The sequence below is a fragment of the Aulonocara sp. 'chitande type north' Nkhata Bay genome, linkage group LG3 (assembly GCF_057382095.1).
Source record: "Aulonocara sp. 'chitande type north' Nkhata Bay isolate Kocher_YH1m ecotype deep benthic linkage group LG3, A_spYH_male_GT1.1, whole genome shotgun sequence".
NCBI classification, from domain to species: domain Eukaryota; kingdom Metazoa; phylum Chordata; class Actinopteri; order Cichliformes; family Cichlidae; genus Aulonocara; species Aulonocara sp. 'chitande type north' Nkhata Bay.
The window spans coordinates 33,939,894-33,957,299 of record NC_141346.1 but is presented as its reverse complement, the minus strand read 5'-3'; the positions used below and the strand labels follow the sequence as shown (position 1 = coordinate 33,957,299).

General features: G+C 40.9%; 2 protein-coding genes across 2 annotated transcripts; both read left to right on the top strand.

Moving 5' to 3' along the window:
* Positions 1-332: 332 nt before the first annotated feature.
* LOC147335264 (E3 ubiquitin-protein ligase TRIM39-like) lies at positions 333-9,549 on the top strand. The gene is made up of 8 exons (XM_086287469.1): positions 333-382; positions 3,535-4,127; positions 4,297-4,392; positions 6,575-6,808; positions 7,033-7,180; positions 7,277-7,303; positions 7,635-7,810; positions 7,901-9,549. Exons 2-8 carry the CDS (start codon positions 3,546-3,548, stop codon positions 8,270-8,272), a joined length of 1,635 nt encoding a protein of 544 aa, XP_086143595.1. The 5' UTR covers positions 333-382; positions 3,535-3,545; the 3' UTR covers positions 8,273-9,549.
* A 658-nt stretch (positions 9,550-10,207) lies between these two features.
* On the top strand, positions 10,208-16,714 carry LOC147335263 (C-type mannose receptor 2-like). Its single transcript, XM_086287468.1, has 6 exons — positions 10,208-10,246; positions 10,354-10,395; positions 10,527-10,892; positions 11,247-11,594; positions 12,188-12,276; positions 15,218-16,714. The coding sequence occupies exons 2-6, from the start codon at positions 10,359-10,361 to the stop codon at positions 15,317-15,319; spliced, it is 942 nt and encodes a 313-aa protein (XP_086143594.1). The 5' UTR covers positions 10,208-10,246; positions 10,354-10,358; the 3' UTR covers positions 15,320-16,714.
* The last annotated feature ends 692 nt before the right edge of the window (positions 16,715-17,406 follow it).

Sequence of the window (17,406 nt, the reverse complement as noted above, 5' to 3'; positions counted from 1 at the left end):
TAAGGCCTTCGTGAGGAGAAAACATTGAACCATTGGACTTAAACACCACACCCATGAGGTAAACACACTCCTTGCTAGTATGAAACCTATTATTACACACTCCTGTGCACACAAAGTATGTGCTAAACGTGCACATTCATGTGGTATGTAACTAATGCTGGGCTGTGCTGAGAATGCTGCCGTTTTAAGATTAGGAAGTAAAGAGAAACCGGAGCAGGGCTCAGGAGTGGGAGGGATGAATAACAGTTGTGACGTTACATTTTCCTGTTTAACAGCTAGTCCTGTTATCTATTCATGCCAATTTATGCAGCAGGAGTCACCTGATCTGCTGTCAGTAAGAACACAGGAGTGGTTGGATAACTTCCATTACAGAAGAAAAGCTGTAAGTATGAGCAGAAAGTTTTTTATTTAATTCTTAAACTGTGAAACAGATCAGGTCAAGCAGCATCATTAATTCAAAAGAGGAACAGCATGTGCACCCCTTATTGGACAGTTGTTTAGATAACCGGCCTGCTGCACAAAGCTAAATCCTGAGTATTCAAAGAGTACAGTCATAACACATGTAAAATGTTGCTAGTTGTTTGCATTTGAAATGTAACAAGCTTCACTTGTGTGCTTAAGACTATCCTCTAAAAAAGAAACAGCCACCTGTTTGTGCACTTGTTAACTGAATGCATTTAATTGGTGCCTTTACATGAGCTGCTTCCTCTTTAGTTTTGTAGCTTTCAGCGTAGTTAAAATCCACTCACTGCCCGATCAGCTTGTTCCAAGTATGGAATAAATCTTTATGATGACTGAAGTTTGTAATGATTGACTCAGTTAGAGCTGTATATGGCCTAAAAGCCTTCACTGTGTGTGCGCTGCAATGTGTTCTTGAGGGAGTTTGGAGTAAAATGCCTGTTCTTGGCTGGGGAGATTCATATAAATCCGTTTGTGTAGTGACTGCGTAACAGTTGTCAAACTTAGCTCACTATAAAGATTTTAAAAAGGTGTAAAAAGTTGGCTGTGTCTCGCTGTGGCTTCACGTTACTTGGATAAGAAACCACCACTGCTGTTTTTACACCTTGGTTTATGGAGTAGATTAAACAAATAATATGAAAAGTTTACATTAGTGAGCTGGCTGGCTGATTCTGGTACTTCTGGAGAGAAGCAGTAATTATGCAAAGCTAAGGGCAATAAACTTTCATTTGTTAACCACAAATTTGGCTAAACTGATTCTGTAACAAAGGGTGTAAAGTTCAGTTTTTACTAATCGTAGTTATTTGGTAATAACTGCCGGGTTGGGTTTTCTTCAGGAGCTGCTTTCCTCATATTCTTCTGTGGTAGGAGTTCTTCCAACACCACTATGTTTGTGAGCATTTAACCCTTTAACATCTAAGTCAGCGGTCCCCAACCCCCGGGCCTCGGACTGGTACCGGTCCGTGAGTCGTTTGGTACCGGCCCCGAGAGATTTGAGGCTCAGGTGTGAAATGTATGGTTTTCAGGGTTTTTATCGGTTTTCAGCGTTATTTTGTTATCATTTTTATCATTAACTCGGTTTTCCTGGGTCTTTTCACGTGTGTTATGAATAAATCTTCTTTTTTTCAGTACCAGTACTAGTTTTATATTGTTGTATTTATCCGCGACACCTTAAAGGCCGGTCCGTGAAAATATTGTCGGGCATAAACCGGTCCGTGGCGCAAAAAAGGTTGGGGACCGCTGATCTAAGTCATTATGATACTCCCAACCCTTAAACCCGTCTACTAGCCTACGTCAGGACCCCAACCCTAATTGTTTAACACACTAGAAGAACTTGAGTGCAACAATACCTATAACTCAAGGCCCAGTAGTGACATATGATGGCCTGTGCATTGCTTTTATTCCCCTCTTTGCCAAATCAATATCAGATCAGATTGGGGAAGCCCAAAAAAACACACAGCCCTTGCCCCTCACCACCTGCTATTAACGTCTAACCCCAACTCTGAACTGGGACAATCAGAAAATGGACTTTTTATTAAATTGTTCTCTTCAGTTTTGTCCATTAGGCAACAAATGTGAACCAAGAGAGGGAACAAAGGGTGAAATTAGGGTCAACAAGGGTTAGAAATAATTCAATTCAATTCCATTTTATTTATATAGCGCCAAATCACAACAAAAGTCGCCTCAAATAGGGACTCACACCTCAGAAGGTTAAGACAGAAACATAAACTGTATATAAATGATGGACATGATCTTTCTGATCTAAAAATCAAAGCCAATTTCTACTAGAAAAGTCACCCTTGGTTTCTCAGACTGTCATCACACTTCTCACATTCACTATGGAAACACCAAGATGATGATAGAGGCAAAAAAGCACTAAGAGTAAAGCTTCAAGGCGGGACCAACCAATGAGATGGTGACAAGTTGGCAACGTTCATGAAGAAACTGAAACAACGTGGACTAAAAACCCAAAACAAACAAACCAAAAAAACCCTGAACACTTGTCAGAGCTGACTTGTCGGAGTTACTGCTCATAAATGACAGCAGTTAACTTGTGTAACTTAATACCATATTTCAGTTGATACATTTTATCTTAAATAAATAATTAATTAAAAACGTATTAATTTTAACCATTAATATCAAATGTACCTATTTCATTGCAGAATTTCCAAATATCTGGATTCACCTTAAATGACTTTGCATAATATTTTTACAGTCTTGCCTTTAAAATAAATGGTAAATGGCCTGTATTTGTATAGCGCTTTACTAGTCCCTAAGGACCCCAAAGTGCACACATTCACACACTGATGATGGCAAGCTACATTGTAGCCACAGCCACCCTGGGGCGCACTGACAGAGGTGAGGCTGCCGGACACTGGCGCCACCGGGCCCTCTAACCACCACCAGTAGGCAACGGGTGAAGTGTCTTGCCCAAGGACACAACGACCGAGACTGTCCAAGCCAGGGCTTGAACCAGCAACCTTCTGATTACAAGACGAACTCCCAACTCTTGAGCCACAATTGCCCCAAATAAAATCAAAACAAATTGCAAAAGTCTTTAATGTTTCTTGGGTTAAATTGCTGCTTTCATGCTTTGTGAAACTAGTCTCACACTTATGAGTTCAGAAGTGCTTTTTGTAGCAAGTCACTATAATTATACCTCTGGTCTCTAAGTAAGATATTTTGATTGGTGGAAGAGTAGACTATTATTATATCACAGTAATAACATGTGGAAAGAATGGGTGTGTTAGTTTGGGAAACAATGACTCATTCATTAAGCACACTGAAGAGTGCAGGGTGTATGCAGCCTGAATTTCAAGAAGTGCATGCTTGAACATATTTACACAATTACACAATTACACACGCACACACGCACACAAGCAGAAGTCACAAGAGTGCTAAACGTTTGTTAATAAAGTCCTTTTGTTGCCTCAAGGTTGCTAAAATAATTTTTTTCTGGTAGTGTTTTCGGATATGAACAATACGTTTTATCGAGCTCTCCTCTCATCACGACATTCAGACATTTGCATTTACTCCCTCTGCCTGCAGCTTATCATTTGACTTCCTCATTTACAGTTCTGCAGGTCATGGCCTCCAACATGCTACCAGAAAAACAGTTCTACTGTCCCGTCTGTGAGCAGGTGTTCACAGACCCGGTGACGACTCCCTGCGGACACAACTTCTGCCAAGCCTGCATTCAGAGCAAGTGGGAAGGCACTGACGTCTGCCAGTGCCCCGCGTGTGACAGGTCGTTCCCTTCAAGGCCTGAAATAAGCATAAATATAGCTTTCAAAGAGCTCGCAGACACATTCAAACAGATGATAGTCTGCTCATCGGCCGCGCCGCTGTCTTCAGCCCAGCCTGGTGAGGTGGTGTGTGATGTCTGTGCCGCCACGTCCCTGCAGGTGAAAGCACTGAAATCCTGCCTGGTGTGCCTGACATCGTACTGTGAATCCCACCTGGAGCCTCACAAGAGGGTGGTCACCCTGAAGCTGCACAAGCTCATGGAGCCGGTGAAGAACCTGCAGGACAGGATGTGTAAGAAGCACGAGCGGCTGCTGGAGATGTTCTGCAGGGATGAGCAGAAGTGTGTGTGCCAGTTCTGCACTGAGACTGAGCACAGAGATCACAAGGTTGTTTCTGTAGAGGATGAGAGCACGGAGAGGAAGGTGTGTGGTGAACTTTCTAAACTGTCAGAACAATTTTTTTATGTATACTTATAAATCTATGGTTCCTCTTACACACACTTAAACACGAATCGAGGAAAAGAATAATGATTCAACTTCCTGTAGTCATGCCAATCAGCAATGCCTTTTCATTTATTTTGTGCCTGATTAGGTCCTTATTAAGAAGAGTGAGGCTGACTTTCAGGAGATGATCCAGGAGCGACTGAAGAAAGGGGAGGAGATCAAAAACTGTTTGAAGCTCAGCACGGTGAGCCACGACGCAAATATTTCTGTCATGTGGTTTGTTGGATTCTCTCTTACTGATTTCTTGTTTTGGTTAAAGTCAAAAAATGTGTTTAGAAAGTCTGACATGAGTTTGGTAAAAGCTTAGAGAGACTTTTACACAAACACCAGTTCTTTAGGAGGCTAGGCGTATAAATAGTTCAGTTAGTTTCATGAAATTAGACCAAGAAGATGTATAATCCATAGACCGTATATAGGACAGATTCACATTCTTAAATGTGGAGCGAGTGAGGAACCTGCTTCATTTTGAACAGCCACCAGGGGCAGCCCTTGCCGTTGCAAGGTGGTGGATTTAAAGTGTGCAAAAATGAAGATGCAAAACCACAGAGAACAACACGGAGAAGAACACAGACAAGCAAATGCATCATGTTGCACAAATGCAAAACTCAAATGAGAGAATAACATATATAGAGGAAACGGGGCACGTGGGAGAAGGGAGAGAGGACAAAAGGTACTCTGTGGAAGAAAACCAGAGAATAATTACACATGACTAAATGCAGAGTGGCGTATAAACACATAGGGAGTGAAAACGGTGAGTGAAGAAGAAACACTTCTTGCATCATGGAAAGTGTGCAGCAGCCTGCACATATTGCAGCATAACTAAGAGAGGATTTAGGTCAGCGGTTTCCAAATCCAAGCCTCAAGGGCCGGTGTCCTGCAGGTTTTAGATGTGTCCTTTATCCAACACAGCTGATTTAAATGGCTAAATTCCTCCTAAACATGTCTTGAAGCTCTCCAGAGGCCTGGTAATGAACTAGTCATTTGATTCAGGTGTGTTGACCCAGGGTGAGATCTAAAACCTGCAGGACACCGGCCCTCGAGGCCTGGAGTTCAGCACCCCTGGTTTAGGGTATGATTTAAGAAAAGCATGAACTAGTTTTTCAGCATCGCTCTGAGACAAGATGTTTGTCATTTTAGAGATATTGTGGAAATGCTACAAAGCAGTCTTACATATGTGTTTAATATGTGCATTGAAGGACATATGCTCAAAAACAACTCCAAGGTTGTGCCATCCAGATTAAGAATCTGGTTAGACAACATGAAAACACAAGATTTTTAGGTCCGAGTACAATAACCTCAGCTTTATCTCAATTTGGAAGCAACAAATTGGAGGTCAGCCAGGTCTTAATGTCCGTAAAATATTCCTTCAGCTTAACTAATTGTTGGATAGATAAAGCTCAGTAACATCTACACATCTATAGCAGTGAAAATGTATGCAATGCCTTGGAATAATACTGCTTAATCAGAATCAGAACAATTTATTGATCCCCAGGGGAAATTGTTGATTAAATACAGAGTGGTGTATAAACACTTAGGGAGTGAAAAAGGTGAGTGAAGTAGAAACACTCAGTGCATCATGGAAAGTCTGCAGCAGCCTACACATATTGCAGCGTAACTAAGCGTTAGGGTTTAGAGAAGCATGTATAATGTAGACAATAGTCACAGTATGAAACCCTCTGGAACTGTTCTGCCCGTTTCTGTGTTGGTCCTTTATTTGAAGACGTAACGCCAGGATACATAATTAATCATAATAGAGACAACCTTGGCTAAATGGCCCATGACATCAGATTGCATTTAGGTCTATGCAAATATAGCCTTCAGCTTACCCCCCTTTCTCTGTGACCTCAGTAGGCACGTTCTGGATGAGACTATGGGCTTAGTCTCTAGGTTCAGGTCCTATTGAAGAACACATGAACAAAATTATGGTTATTCAGAAGGGTAAGGACAACAAATTATCTAGGATATCTGAAGACTTATGATTGACTAGTTTTTTCCCCACATCTTTTATACTATCTATGGCACAGACACGTAATGGGATTGATTTACTGACTTAAGTCCATGTGGTTTCTTGAGACATTCCTGTGTAGTCTTTGGAGTGTGATGGGCTACATAGTGCAGCAGGACAGACCAGAGCTGTCCCAGAGAGCAGTTTTTAGAGGGGCTGCTTGTATTAAAGGAACATGCATATGAAAATTCAAGGACCCAAAGGTCGTTGTAATACAACAAGACAGTCAGTGGTTTCAATGTCATGGTGGAGCTGTCCAGGAAAAGCAGGGAAGGATTTCAGAAACAGACCATCGAAAAGACCAAGATGATCACACAGCAGCAAACGTAACACATAACTTAATCTTTTCTTTTTCATTCAGGTAAGTGGAGAGATGGAGGTGAAGGAGAGCGATCGTCTCTTTACGTCTCTGATTCATACCATCAAGGAGAGACAGACCGAAGTGAATGCAGAGATAAAGGAGAAGCAGAAGGCAGTGGAGAGGAGGGCGGAGGAGCTCATCAGTGAGCTGCAGCAGGAAATCACTGAGCTGCAGAGGAGAAACACGGAGATGGAGGAGCTGAAGAACACTGAGGATCACCTGCACCTCCTGCAGGTTAACATTAAACTAGGACTTTGAGTTAGACTGATGACGGTTGAAACTTTTTTGGCTTTGGCATCACTTAATTACATTAAAAAAAAAAATCTCATCTTTATATGTAGGAAATATTGAATGTGTGTTAAGGGCATTCATTTAGTTTTTGTCATTTTGTTATCTAAAAATACTAAATTTTAAATGCCAGCATTAAACTTTCTATGCTCTATTTCTCTCTTATAAAGCATTTGCCCTCTATTACATCACCTCCACCCACAAAAGAGTGGATGGAGATCAACATACCACCTGAGCTCTGTGTGGGGACTGTGCGGAGAGCGTTGTCTAAAGTTGAACGGACCCTCATGAATGAAATGGAAAACTTGAAGAAAAAAGGTGACACAAGCTTAGCAGGAAAAACAGCCTTTTATTTTTGAGATGGAGCTCTTCTTAAAAATGTCAGAACTCATCATCTTACTTTTCTTATGACAGAGATGAAGAGGATGCAGAAATATGCAGGTATGCACACATTTAAATGCATAAATAAATAGCACTGCATTGCTTTCTGTCTTATTCTGTCATATTTACGCAAATGCATGTTTTGCGTGCTTATGTATAGGAATGCTTGTAAAGATACTTATAGTCATATGCTTAGAGACGCTTTCTTAACTTTCTTAACTTTTGTATCTATTCTTCTATTCTATTCAAATTATGGGTGCAGGATGACTGGTGCATTTCTCAGATGATTTTGGTGAACAAACCTTAATTATATGCAAGCCAATCATGTCTGATTTGCATACCAACCATTAGAAGTTGTATAAGCTAAAGTTATTTTCATTTTACCTTGTAGTTGACGTGGTTTTAGATCCGGACACTGCCCATCCAAACATCGTCTTAACAGCTGACGGGAAGCAAGCGGGTCGTGGTGAGCTTCTTCACGTTGTTCCAGACAACCCCCAACGCTTCGACCCTGTCATCTGTGTTTTGGCCAAGCAAGGCTACATCTCGGGGAGGTTCTACTTCCAGGTGAACTACTTAATTATAAAATCCTAGTAATCCTAGAAATGCAAAACACGTTTTTGATCTCTCTCATTCTCATATTTGGTTTTTAATCAGGTTTCAGTCGGTCAAAAGACCTTCTGGGATCTGGGCGTGGTCAAAGGGTCTGTCAACAGGAAGGGCATGATCACCTCCAAGCCAGAGAACGGCTACTGGACAGTGCGCTTGAGGAACGGCGATGAGTATCGAGCTTTAGACTCCCCTTCGGTCCGTCTTCCTCTCAAGGAGAAACCGGAGATTGTGGGGGTCTTTACGGATTACGACGAGGGAACCGTGTCGTTCTTCGACGTGGAGGCCAGATCTCACATCTACACCTTTACTGGGTGCCTTTTCTCTGAGAAAGTTTACCCCTTCTTCAGCCCGGGCGTTTGCGACGAAGGAAAAAACAAAGGGCCATTGATTATCACAGCTGTCAATCATGAGTCATAGACTGGAAGAGCCTATACCTGCTTTTTAAAGATGCAGGGGATGTTTTATCTTTACTAAACTCGAATATTAATATTAAAGCTTTTTTGGTATTTGGGTTCTATGTAACATGTTTCATGGCTTGAAGTATTGATGTGAATGGTGACAGTGGTGCTTAAATGAAGAGCCTTTCTCTAATATATTTGCTGTTGTTCAAAAAGGTTGTTTTTTTGGACAAAAAAGTTGCACTACCAGCAAGAAATGCTTCTTTTTTGTATATATTGTCTTTTTAACCAATCATCGTCCATGACGTGAAAGAAACCACAATAAAACACAATCTCCTGTTTCAGATGCAATTTTTAATTTCTTCTAGCTATTTGGGATTAATTGGCCTCGACTAAGCTTCATCTTTGCATCTTTGAACAGAAAGTGTTTGGGTTCTTTTTAGTTTGATGAGTGTAGTTTAGAACACAATGTTTTAAGAAACATACAACATTTTAATGCGCAGATTGGAGTATAAGGTGCAGGAATGCCAGATGAGATGACGATGCAGGGACTCGGGAGGTTAAGTAAGAACTATAAGTCATCCTAAATATAAAATGAATGACTATAGAAATCAATTTAAACTTCATCTGACTTACACTCAGAAACATGCAACACTAACCCTGTAAAGTCAAATGTATTAGATTTGGCCCATTTTAAGACATCAGTATGATTTTTGAACCCTAACCCTCTTTATTTAAGTTTTCAAGATAAACAAACTGTAGACAAAAATGCCAAATGTAGTACAAATCAAAACTCCTATATATAATTTGATATTTAATTTATTCATTTTTAAATTTGATGAACACTTCAGCTGCAAAACATTAGAATTTGCTGGCAATTATTTCATGTGTCAGGCTTTACAGGGTTAAAATAAAATAAAGAATTGAGGCAAAAAATTTGAAAAAGCACAAAAACATCTTTAATGTTAAATGAGCGACAAACTTAATGCACTTAAATGCTTGACAAAAATGTCTTATTGTATATCCTGCCCTTTTCATAATGCAGCAGAGATCCAGAGCACTGCTGCCACACCTGAATTTGTATACAAGTTGTATTTTAGTTACACAATGTACTTAACGTTATAATGTTTAATGGTGCTCACTAATTCAGTACAGTGATGGAGAGACATACGCCTTTGAGTCTGACCCTACTTCACTTGTTTACTGGTGCTTATTTATTATGGTTGTTGTTAGTTAATTTAAAAAAAAGAGAGAGAAATTGCCAGAATAAGGCTGTGACTATGTTTTGATCAGTTTTTTGTGGTGATTTGTTTTTTAAATAAATATTTGAATCAGTCCCAGCAGGACTACGTGTGTTTCCATGTGCTTTGCATTCACAGAGGCCTTCTGACTAAGGATAAATGCTGCAGGAGGGATTATTCGTCCTCTATGAGAGAGCGAGGACTTCTGAGTTATGTCCTCCTGCTTCTGATATGAAAAAATGCTTATAGGAAAATCTATGATAAGTTATTGTCTCCGCAGCTTAATCAGCTTTTATGCTTGGCACATGTTGAACAAATGCAAAGCAAAGTGTTACGGCAAAGTTACTGCTTACGAAAGCATTCAGTATTTCGAGTCATCTTTCTTCCTCGACATGATGGATGTAATCCAGTCTTAAGGAAAATATAAAAGATTATCAAGAACACTTAATGAGATAGAGTCTTGTCAGTTTAAGCAGCAAATCTCTCAGTGGAGATGATGAAAACTGTGGAATTAGTTCGTTTATGAATTCTTACTGTTAAATATAATCCTCAGTTGAGTTTATGTTTGAGACGTGTCCGAGTTTGCTGGAGGTCACAGACATGCAAAACTCTTTTTCTTGAACATAAGTAGATTTTTGCATCCACCTGCAAGGACACAAGATCCGGAAATCCAGGCAGACACCTGCTTTGAATTTGCAGATTCAAGAGAAGGCTGCATCCAGCTTTTCTCATCAGAGCTGTCTCCTTCACAGGTAGGAGTTATTGGGGGCTTAGATTATTGTGTATCCTTGGCCTGACATTTGAATGTAATCCATCTTTTTGTGTTTTTATGAGTATACTTTAATCTCTCTGAAAGCAGAGACCATGGAGAAGAAGATGTTTTCCATCTTTCTATTCTCTGGTGAGTACATTTTCTCTCTTGCCTTTAAAGTTAATTGATCTACATCAATACTGAAGTGTTGAAGGACGGATGTAGAAGGCATAAAAGCTGTGATACAAATGTTTTTTTTTAATCTTTGGCATTACACACAGGTCTGTGCCATTTCACCTTCTCTTACCAACGTCCTCTGTACCACTTTATCAACAACCCTAAAGACTGGCTCACTGCCCAGCAGTACTGTAGAGACATGTACACTGATTTGGCAACCATAACTGATGAGCAGGACTTGGAGGATTTAGCAGGTCTGGTGGGGTCTGGTGGTCCCTTTGTGTACTTAGGTTTGTACAGAGATTGGGGCTGGTCAGTGTCTGAAAATGATGACTACAAAGAAGGAGAACCTGCATACTGGAACTGGGCAAGTGGTGAGCCCAGTGTTCAGTCCTGTGCAAGCATGTCAGCAACAGGGGGATGGTATGCTACACCGTGCAACTCCACTTTAAGCTTCTTCTGCTACACTGGTAAGATTTTTAACACTTTTCTGTGCTGTTTACCTTTTGTGTGAGCCACAGTCTATACCACAGTTCCCCCCCTGCTTTGAAACTAGAGTCACTCTTTTAAAACTTAAAGTGAGAAAATTATAAAGAACCAAATCAGAAATGATGACACCAAACAAGCACATTAGAAGCAATTACAAGCAAAATGCTTATGAATTATGGTACAGCAACTTTTTGCACTTTGTTTTATAATATTCTGGAAACCTTTGATCTAACATTGTGCACCCCGGGATCATAATCATTATGTAATTCGAGATATTAAAATTATTCTGCTGACTAACTGAGCATTTTTCCCCAAACATCTGTTTTTTTCTGTAGCACTTGCCACTGCCGTTTCTGAAAGGTTTGTCCTGATCACCAACACCATGGACTGGCTCTCTGCTCAGAGCTACTGCAGGGCTACGTACACAGATCTGGCCCGAGTGCAGAACCAGCAGGAAAATGACCTGCTGCAAGCCTTGGTGACAAACCAGCAGGTGTGGATCGGCTTGACGAGGATGTCCTGGAGGTGGTCTGATGGAAGCGAACCCTCGTTCATACCCTGGGGACTCTCTGTGATAACGTCAGCTCAACTCAGCGATTGTGGTGTGCTTCAGGTCAGCAGCAATCCTCTTGGGATGGTCCAAAGGAGCTATGCTGAAAAACAGCCCTTTATTTGCTACACCGGTAATCATTTCTTTCTTCTGTCATAAACCACAAACCGTGATTTGTATGATAGCCTTTTAAAAATTCCCTGAGGTCAAAATCATTATCAGTGATGACTAACCCTGTACTATCAAAATAAGTAATTTTGATCACTTTTTAAATTTGTTTTCCTAAATCGAAGAAAATGTTATCCATTAACGTATATATTGGGTTTATTTATAATCATTATTTATAATCATTTTCAAAGAGTGTGTGTAAACATTGTGGGATCAGCAGTGCAATGTAGTGGCAGAAATTTGGAAGGACCAGTTCCTGTTATTAAAAAATAAAAGGTGTTTGGGAGCTTAATTTTAAATTGACCCCCCAAAAAATTCACTGTTATTGTACACGTAAAAAGATTTCTGGTGATTAGAGCAAGAAAACTAAAGGCAGATATAACTGGAAAGCACTGCTGAGGTTTTACACTTATATTACAGTGTAGTTTATCAAAATGTAGAGAACAAGAAATTACAAAAAGTTTCATTTAAAAATTACTGCATAATTGTATAATTACAACTTTTAGCATTTGAAATGATGATGAACTAAAATTAAAGAGGAATTTATAATCTTACCAGCTCCGCGGAAAAAGACATTGGTGCAAATGGAGCTCAGTGCTGATGTGGACATGACAGACCCGGGTGTGAGGGAGTCTGTCTTGAAATGGGTAAGTTGCAGAGGAGGCTACCCCCCCCTCTGTCCCCTTCTGGCTGCCTCTGCCTCAATTTTATCCCACAACTTAGACATTCACATTACTCACACTCTCATTACACATACATATAGGATCTTGGGGGTGGGCACGATACACGGAGTCCAAAGTACCATCAGGGTGTACACCCCACCCCTGGCATCGTTGCCCACCTCTCAATTTTAAATACACGTAGACATTGAGGGCTAGCAGGAGGGACCATGCGCTTACCTGCTGCTCTCTGGCAGGTAGCTCCAAGCCCTCCTGGGTTTTAAATGCACCTTAGAACACACATGCATCAACACTACAATGAGCGGGTGGAGGGAGGTTTGGATTCTTCTCTCACCCCCGTTCTCTGCGACCTGCTGGAGCAGGGGGGCTAGGACTAGGAGGAGGAGTTGGCCGTCCGACTGCGGTCTGGAGTGTGGAGCCTTCCTGCTGCTGCGGAGTCGGGGCGGTCTGCCTCCCCCCACCGCAGGGAAAAGGGAAACACCACCTGGGTCTGGGTGCAGTTCCCCCCTCCAGGGGCGGGGGCACCTAGACCCGGTTTGTAGAGTACGCTTGGGGAGTGTGATCGTGTGTACAACGTCTCTTTATGTCTGTCTCCACGTTGGTTGAGTGTGGAGTAAGTGCATATGAGAGCATGAGGGTGGGAATGGATGTTTGTGTCTGTGTGTGCCTGTATGTCTGTGTCTATATGTCAGGTTGGGTATCAGACGCCACCTCTCTGGGGACATCTCAGGCCCTCCAAGGTTTGGAGGCCTATCTCCCCCTACCACCACTTCCCCTGCCAGTGGCGGACCCCCTCAGACGTCGGTGCGTTGGTGGTTCTTTGTGTCCGGGGATGGGCGTCCAGGTACACACCGGCTCACTCCTTGGCGGCCGCTTATCGGGGCCTGGAGCCTGGGGCTCGCTCGGGCCACTTCGGAGGTGGGGTGCCCCCGGCCTCTCGGCCTGGGGCTCGGTCACTCAGGCGCAGCTGGCTGCCGGCGGAGCTCACGGGCGCGTCACTGCAACTCCCCCTGGCTTCTGCTCCGCGGCTGCTGAGTGAGCCCTCATCTGGGGCTCTCCTCAGCTCTTTCCGGGACAGTGGCGCAGCTGCCCCTCTGTTGGTCTTCCATGGTCTCTTGTGTTCTGGGGGCCTCTGGATGTCTGGAGTTTTGATCTCCTCCATACCTGCTTCACACCCTGGAGGACGGGGCTGTGGCCCCCCCACACCCTCTAGCAGATTATTACATGAAGGAACCTTTTAAAAAAACAAGCGCGTCCATGCTCACAGGTGTACACACGGGTGATCACACCCACAAACTACACCCTTTTTGGCTCCTACCTCAAAGCACACTGTGTTCTGTTGATCTTATGTGCTGCACAATAATGTTTAACATTTAGTATTTACTGTCATATTCCCATATATCATTGTGATGTTGTTTATTCTATTACTCTTGTTCTCTTCTGCTTGTTTTCTTTTTTCTTTCTCAGCAGGTGATCCAGGTGATTGATATATGCATTTTTTTTTCTCTGCCCGTTCTGTTGGTTTTTGTCTTTTGCCCTTCTCCCCCGTCCCTCTTCTCAGCTGTTTCTCTTTCCCTCTTTCTTTCTCCCCTTCTTTCCCCCAGTCAAGTCTGTCCCGTATTCAGTAAGTGAAAATAAAATAAACAATAAAAGGTGAATCAAATTGACCATTATGGCAAGGCTGGGATGGTCAGTTTGGTAAAGTAAATCCGTTGGGCATCTTTCTTTGCCTTTAGACAACAATTCTGATGGCAAAAGAGCCAAACGGGACAGGCAAAAACAAAAAAGAAAAAAAAAAAAAGAAATGGGTAAGTTGTGTAGAGTCATAAAATGCCAAGTAAAGTTTTTAGTAATGAGAACAATTGCCAGATGTTTTTGAGGTGGACTGAATATCAACTCTGTAGGTCACTGTAACATCAACATACATTTTAAATGGACACAACTTTATTAGACTCTTTTGTACAAAATTTAAAGGCGACCATCTATTCTCACTGGACAGTTTATCACATACAGTGTAGTAGTACTCAGTTGGACTCATTTTTGCCTTCAAGGAGTTTTTATTTTTCATGGCTTCAATTCAACAAGTTGCTGTAAACATTCCTCAGACATTTGACTCCATATTGTCGTAACAGCATCACACAGTTGCTTCAAATTTGTTGCACATCCATAATGTAAATCTCCTGTTCCACCACATCCAAAAGGTGCCCTAATACATTGAGATCTCGTCACTATAGAGGCCATACAGTGAACTGTGGATACAGTAGATAGGCATGGTCAGGAACAACATTTAGGGATGATGTGGTATTTAAATGATGCTTCCTAGTACTAAGATGCCCAGGGTGTTCCCAGAAAGTGTCAGATTCTGACTTTCTGAATGTCGCATCAGAATCTGAGAAATATCAAACACTTTTCTAATCTTCTTTTGGCCTAATTTGGTGAGCCTGCGTGAACTGTAGCCTCGGATTCTTGTTCTTAGCTAACAGATGGGGCACCCAGTGTTGTCTTCTGCTGCTTTAATCTATTAGAGATGCTCTTCTGCATAACTTGATGTAACAAGGCAGTCTTTTCATTCTTCTCTGACCCCTGACATCAAGGTATTTTCAACCAGAGAACTTCAGCTCACTGGATATTTTCTCGTTTTCAGAGCATTCCCTGTAAAGCTTAGCTATGGATTGTTGGAAAATCCCAGCAGATCAGCAGCCCCTGAAATACTAAGACCAGACTGTCTGTCACCACCAACAATGCCATGCTCAGTGTCACTTAAACCCCCTTTCTTCCTCATTCTCATACTCGGTTTGAACTACATGCCTGAATGCGCTGAGTTCCAGCCATGTAACTGGATTATTAGATTTGCTAATGAGTGTTTAAATTCCGATATAACCATTACATTTTTGTTTCTCTTACACAGGTTAAAAATAACCTGGGCGGTACATCTGATGACCTAAACGTGAGCTGGTGGAAACCTCCAGAAAAGAAATACCTCTTAAAGCATCAGAAATGTCCCCCATAGTTACCACTGTTTGTTTCTGCAAAAAAGAGGCTCAATATCATATATTACTTTTATCATTTGCAAAAGTGAAACCAAACATGATTGATTTGTTCTTTATTTCTTAGGTTATATTTGTATATTTCCTTTTTCTGTTGGAGAGCATAAATAAACACGAAGGAATGCAAACTTTCAGGGTTATTTAAGGTGATGAACGACTAAAGAAGACGAGTTGTGTTTGTCTCATCAGAGAGAAATATCAGATCTGAAAATTAGCATCTACTTTGAATCGAGCTCAAGTAAACTGGATTTCCATGTAGTTTGCATACATCGAAGCAGGCCTTAGAGGACTTTTTCTAAATTGGTCATGAGGTGAAGTTAGAATAAAGTACAAGCCATTCTATAGGGAATATTTAGAACTGACTTCTGGGCTAATGCCATGCTTAAGCTAACTACGAGATTATGCTACTCAGGCCCATTTTGGTGTAAATCTGCATGTTAATTGGGGATCTTTCAAATGATCTTTATTAATAAAAAGAACACATCTGTGTAACAGTAGTTGAGGACTAGCTTTCCAGTTTTAATATTTTGTTAATTCATTATTGTATTTAAATTATATGAAGATCGTTCTCTTGTGTTAAGACTGTGGTACATACAATAATTCTTTGGTGTGATTCGACTTTAGCTTGGACAGATTTCCATTTATTTATTTATTACTGATCCTGCTGTGTGTGCAGGTTGAGTGGCTGCTCGCTTCCACTACGCTTCTTCCTCTCAGCGACATCAGTTTCCAGTAATTTGAGGAAAAGTACAAAAATTCCCAGATTTCTGTGGAAATGTTCTTTCTTTAATGAAACAATAATAATAAAGAGTGAATTCTGTTGGAGATATTTAATGATTTGATTTTACCAAGCATTTAAGTGATCTTTCATCACAACAATTCAAGGACTTTTTAAATCAAATTTCTTAATTGATGATTTCTCCAGGCTATTCTTACAGGTTTTAATGATGCACGGGAGTATTTTTAATCCAGTTTTAGTAGTTTCAACAATCTCCTTGGTTGTTTTCATTGCTTCTTGTAGGCCCTGCTGCAGAGTTACATGCAATTACAATTATTTTCTACTGACAAACACTGAAAGGATTGCTTTTATAGCGTCATTTTGGCACCACCTGGTGGTACAATAACATATAATTGAGACTATTCCTTCTTTTTTTAACTGTTTTATTGAAGCATTGAAACATAATCTGAAAACATAATCTGAAATTTAAAACAAAAACAAAAAACCCTGAGTGAAATATTTATCATGAAGTTCATTTCATGATGACAGTGAAGCTCTGAAATCTGTTGTTTCTTTGGGATGCTTTTAATTTGAAATGTCTGATAAATAATTGATTCTCTCTGTGTGTACGGCTGAAATGTGAACCCAAGTATAATAAAATTAATTGCTTTCAACTGAGCTGTGATCCTATAATTTTATAACTAAATCAATGCCAATAAAAAGTCAGAGAGAGGTAGCCATTGTAGGAATATGGAGTTGCTCCTTGCCGGTTCCCAGGTCTACTCTGGCCTGATGCTGTAGCACGTGCCAGAACCCCATCATTAAATAGTCGGCCTGGCAGCGTGTTCTTCAGTGGCAACCCCAGGTGACTATTCATTGCATAGACAAAACTCATTAGCCTTATTTGGTAGCTTATCTATTATAAACTTTTTAGAGTTCTTAGTATGTTTGCAAACTCAATATTCTGTCGAACTACATCAGGGGTCGGCAACCTTTCTGATGAGTGCCATCTAAAATTTCCTCAGAAGTCAATGTGCCATATGATTGCATTAGCAATAAATTTAATAACACTCTATATTAACAGTTACACACTATATAGAACAACTATATAGAATTTGTCAGGGTCCTGGGTTGGTGACCCAGTGTTTTTGGTTTTTGTACTTTTACTTTTGACATTGTTATGTATTATGACTGTTGTGTTTTGGTTTCCCAGGGTTTACTTTATGCTCTCTCTGTTTGGTGTCACCCCTGCCTGTGTATCCCCTCTTGTGTAGTCAGGTCTCTGTGTTTAATCTAAGTCTCTGAGTCGGTGTATTTGCGTGTCTGTGTGTT

Bases quoted from the DNA above. Each gene is read 5' to 3' on its own strand.
- LOC147335264 (XM_086287469.1), top strand. From the start codon at position 3,546: ATGGCCTCCAACATGCTACCAGAAAAACAGTTCTACTGTCCCGTCTGT. The intron at 6,809-7,032 runs GTTAACATTAAA...TCTCTTATAAAG, and splicing joins ATCACCTGCACCTCCTGCAG to CATTTGCCCTCTATTACATC. The intron at 7,811-7,900 runs GTGAACTACTTA...GTTTTTAATCAG, and splicing joins CGGGGAGGTTCTACTTCCAG to GTTTCAGTCGGTCAAAAGAC.
- LOC147335263 (XM_086287468.1), top strand. From the start codon at position 10,359: ATGGAGAAGAAGATGTTTTCCATCTTTCTATTCTCTG. The intron at 10,396-10,526 runs GTGAGTACATTT...CATTACACACAG, and splicing joins TTCCATCTTTCTATTCTCTG to GTCTGTGCCATTTCACCTTC. The intron at 11,595-12,187 runs GTAATCATTTCT...TAATCTTACCAG, and splicing joins GCCCTTTATTTGCTACACCG to CTCCGCGGAAAAAGACATTG.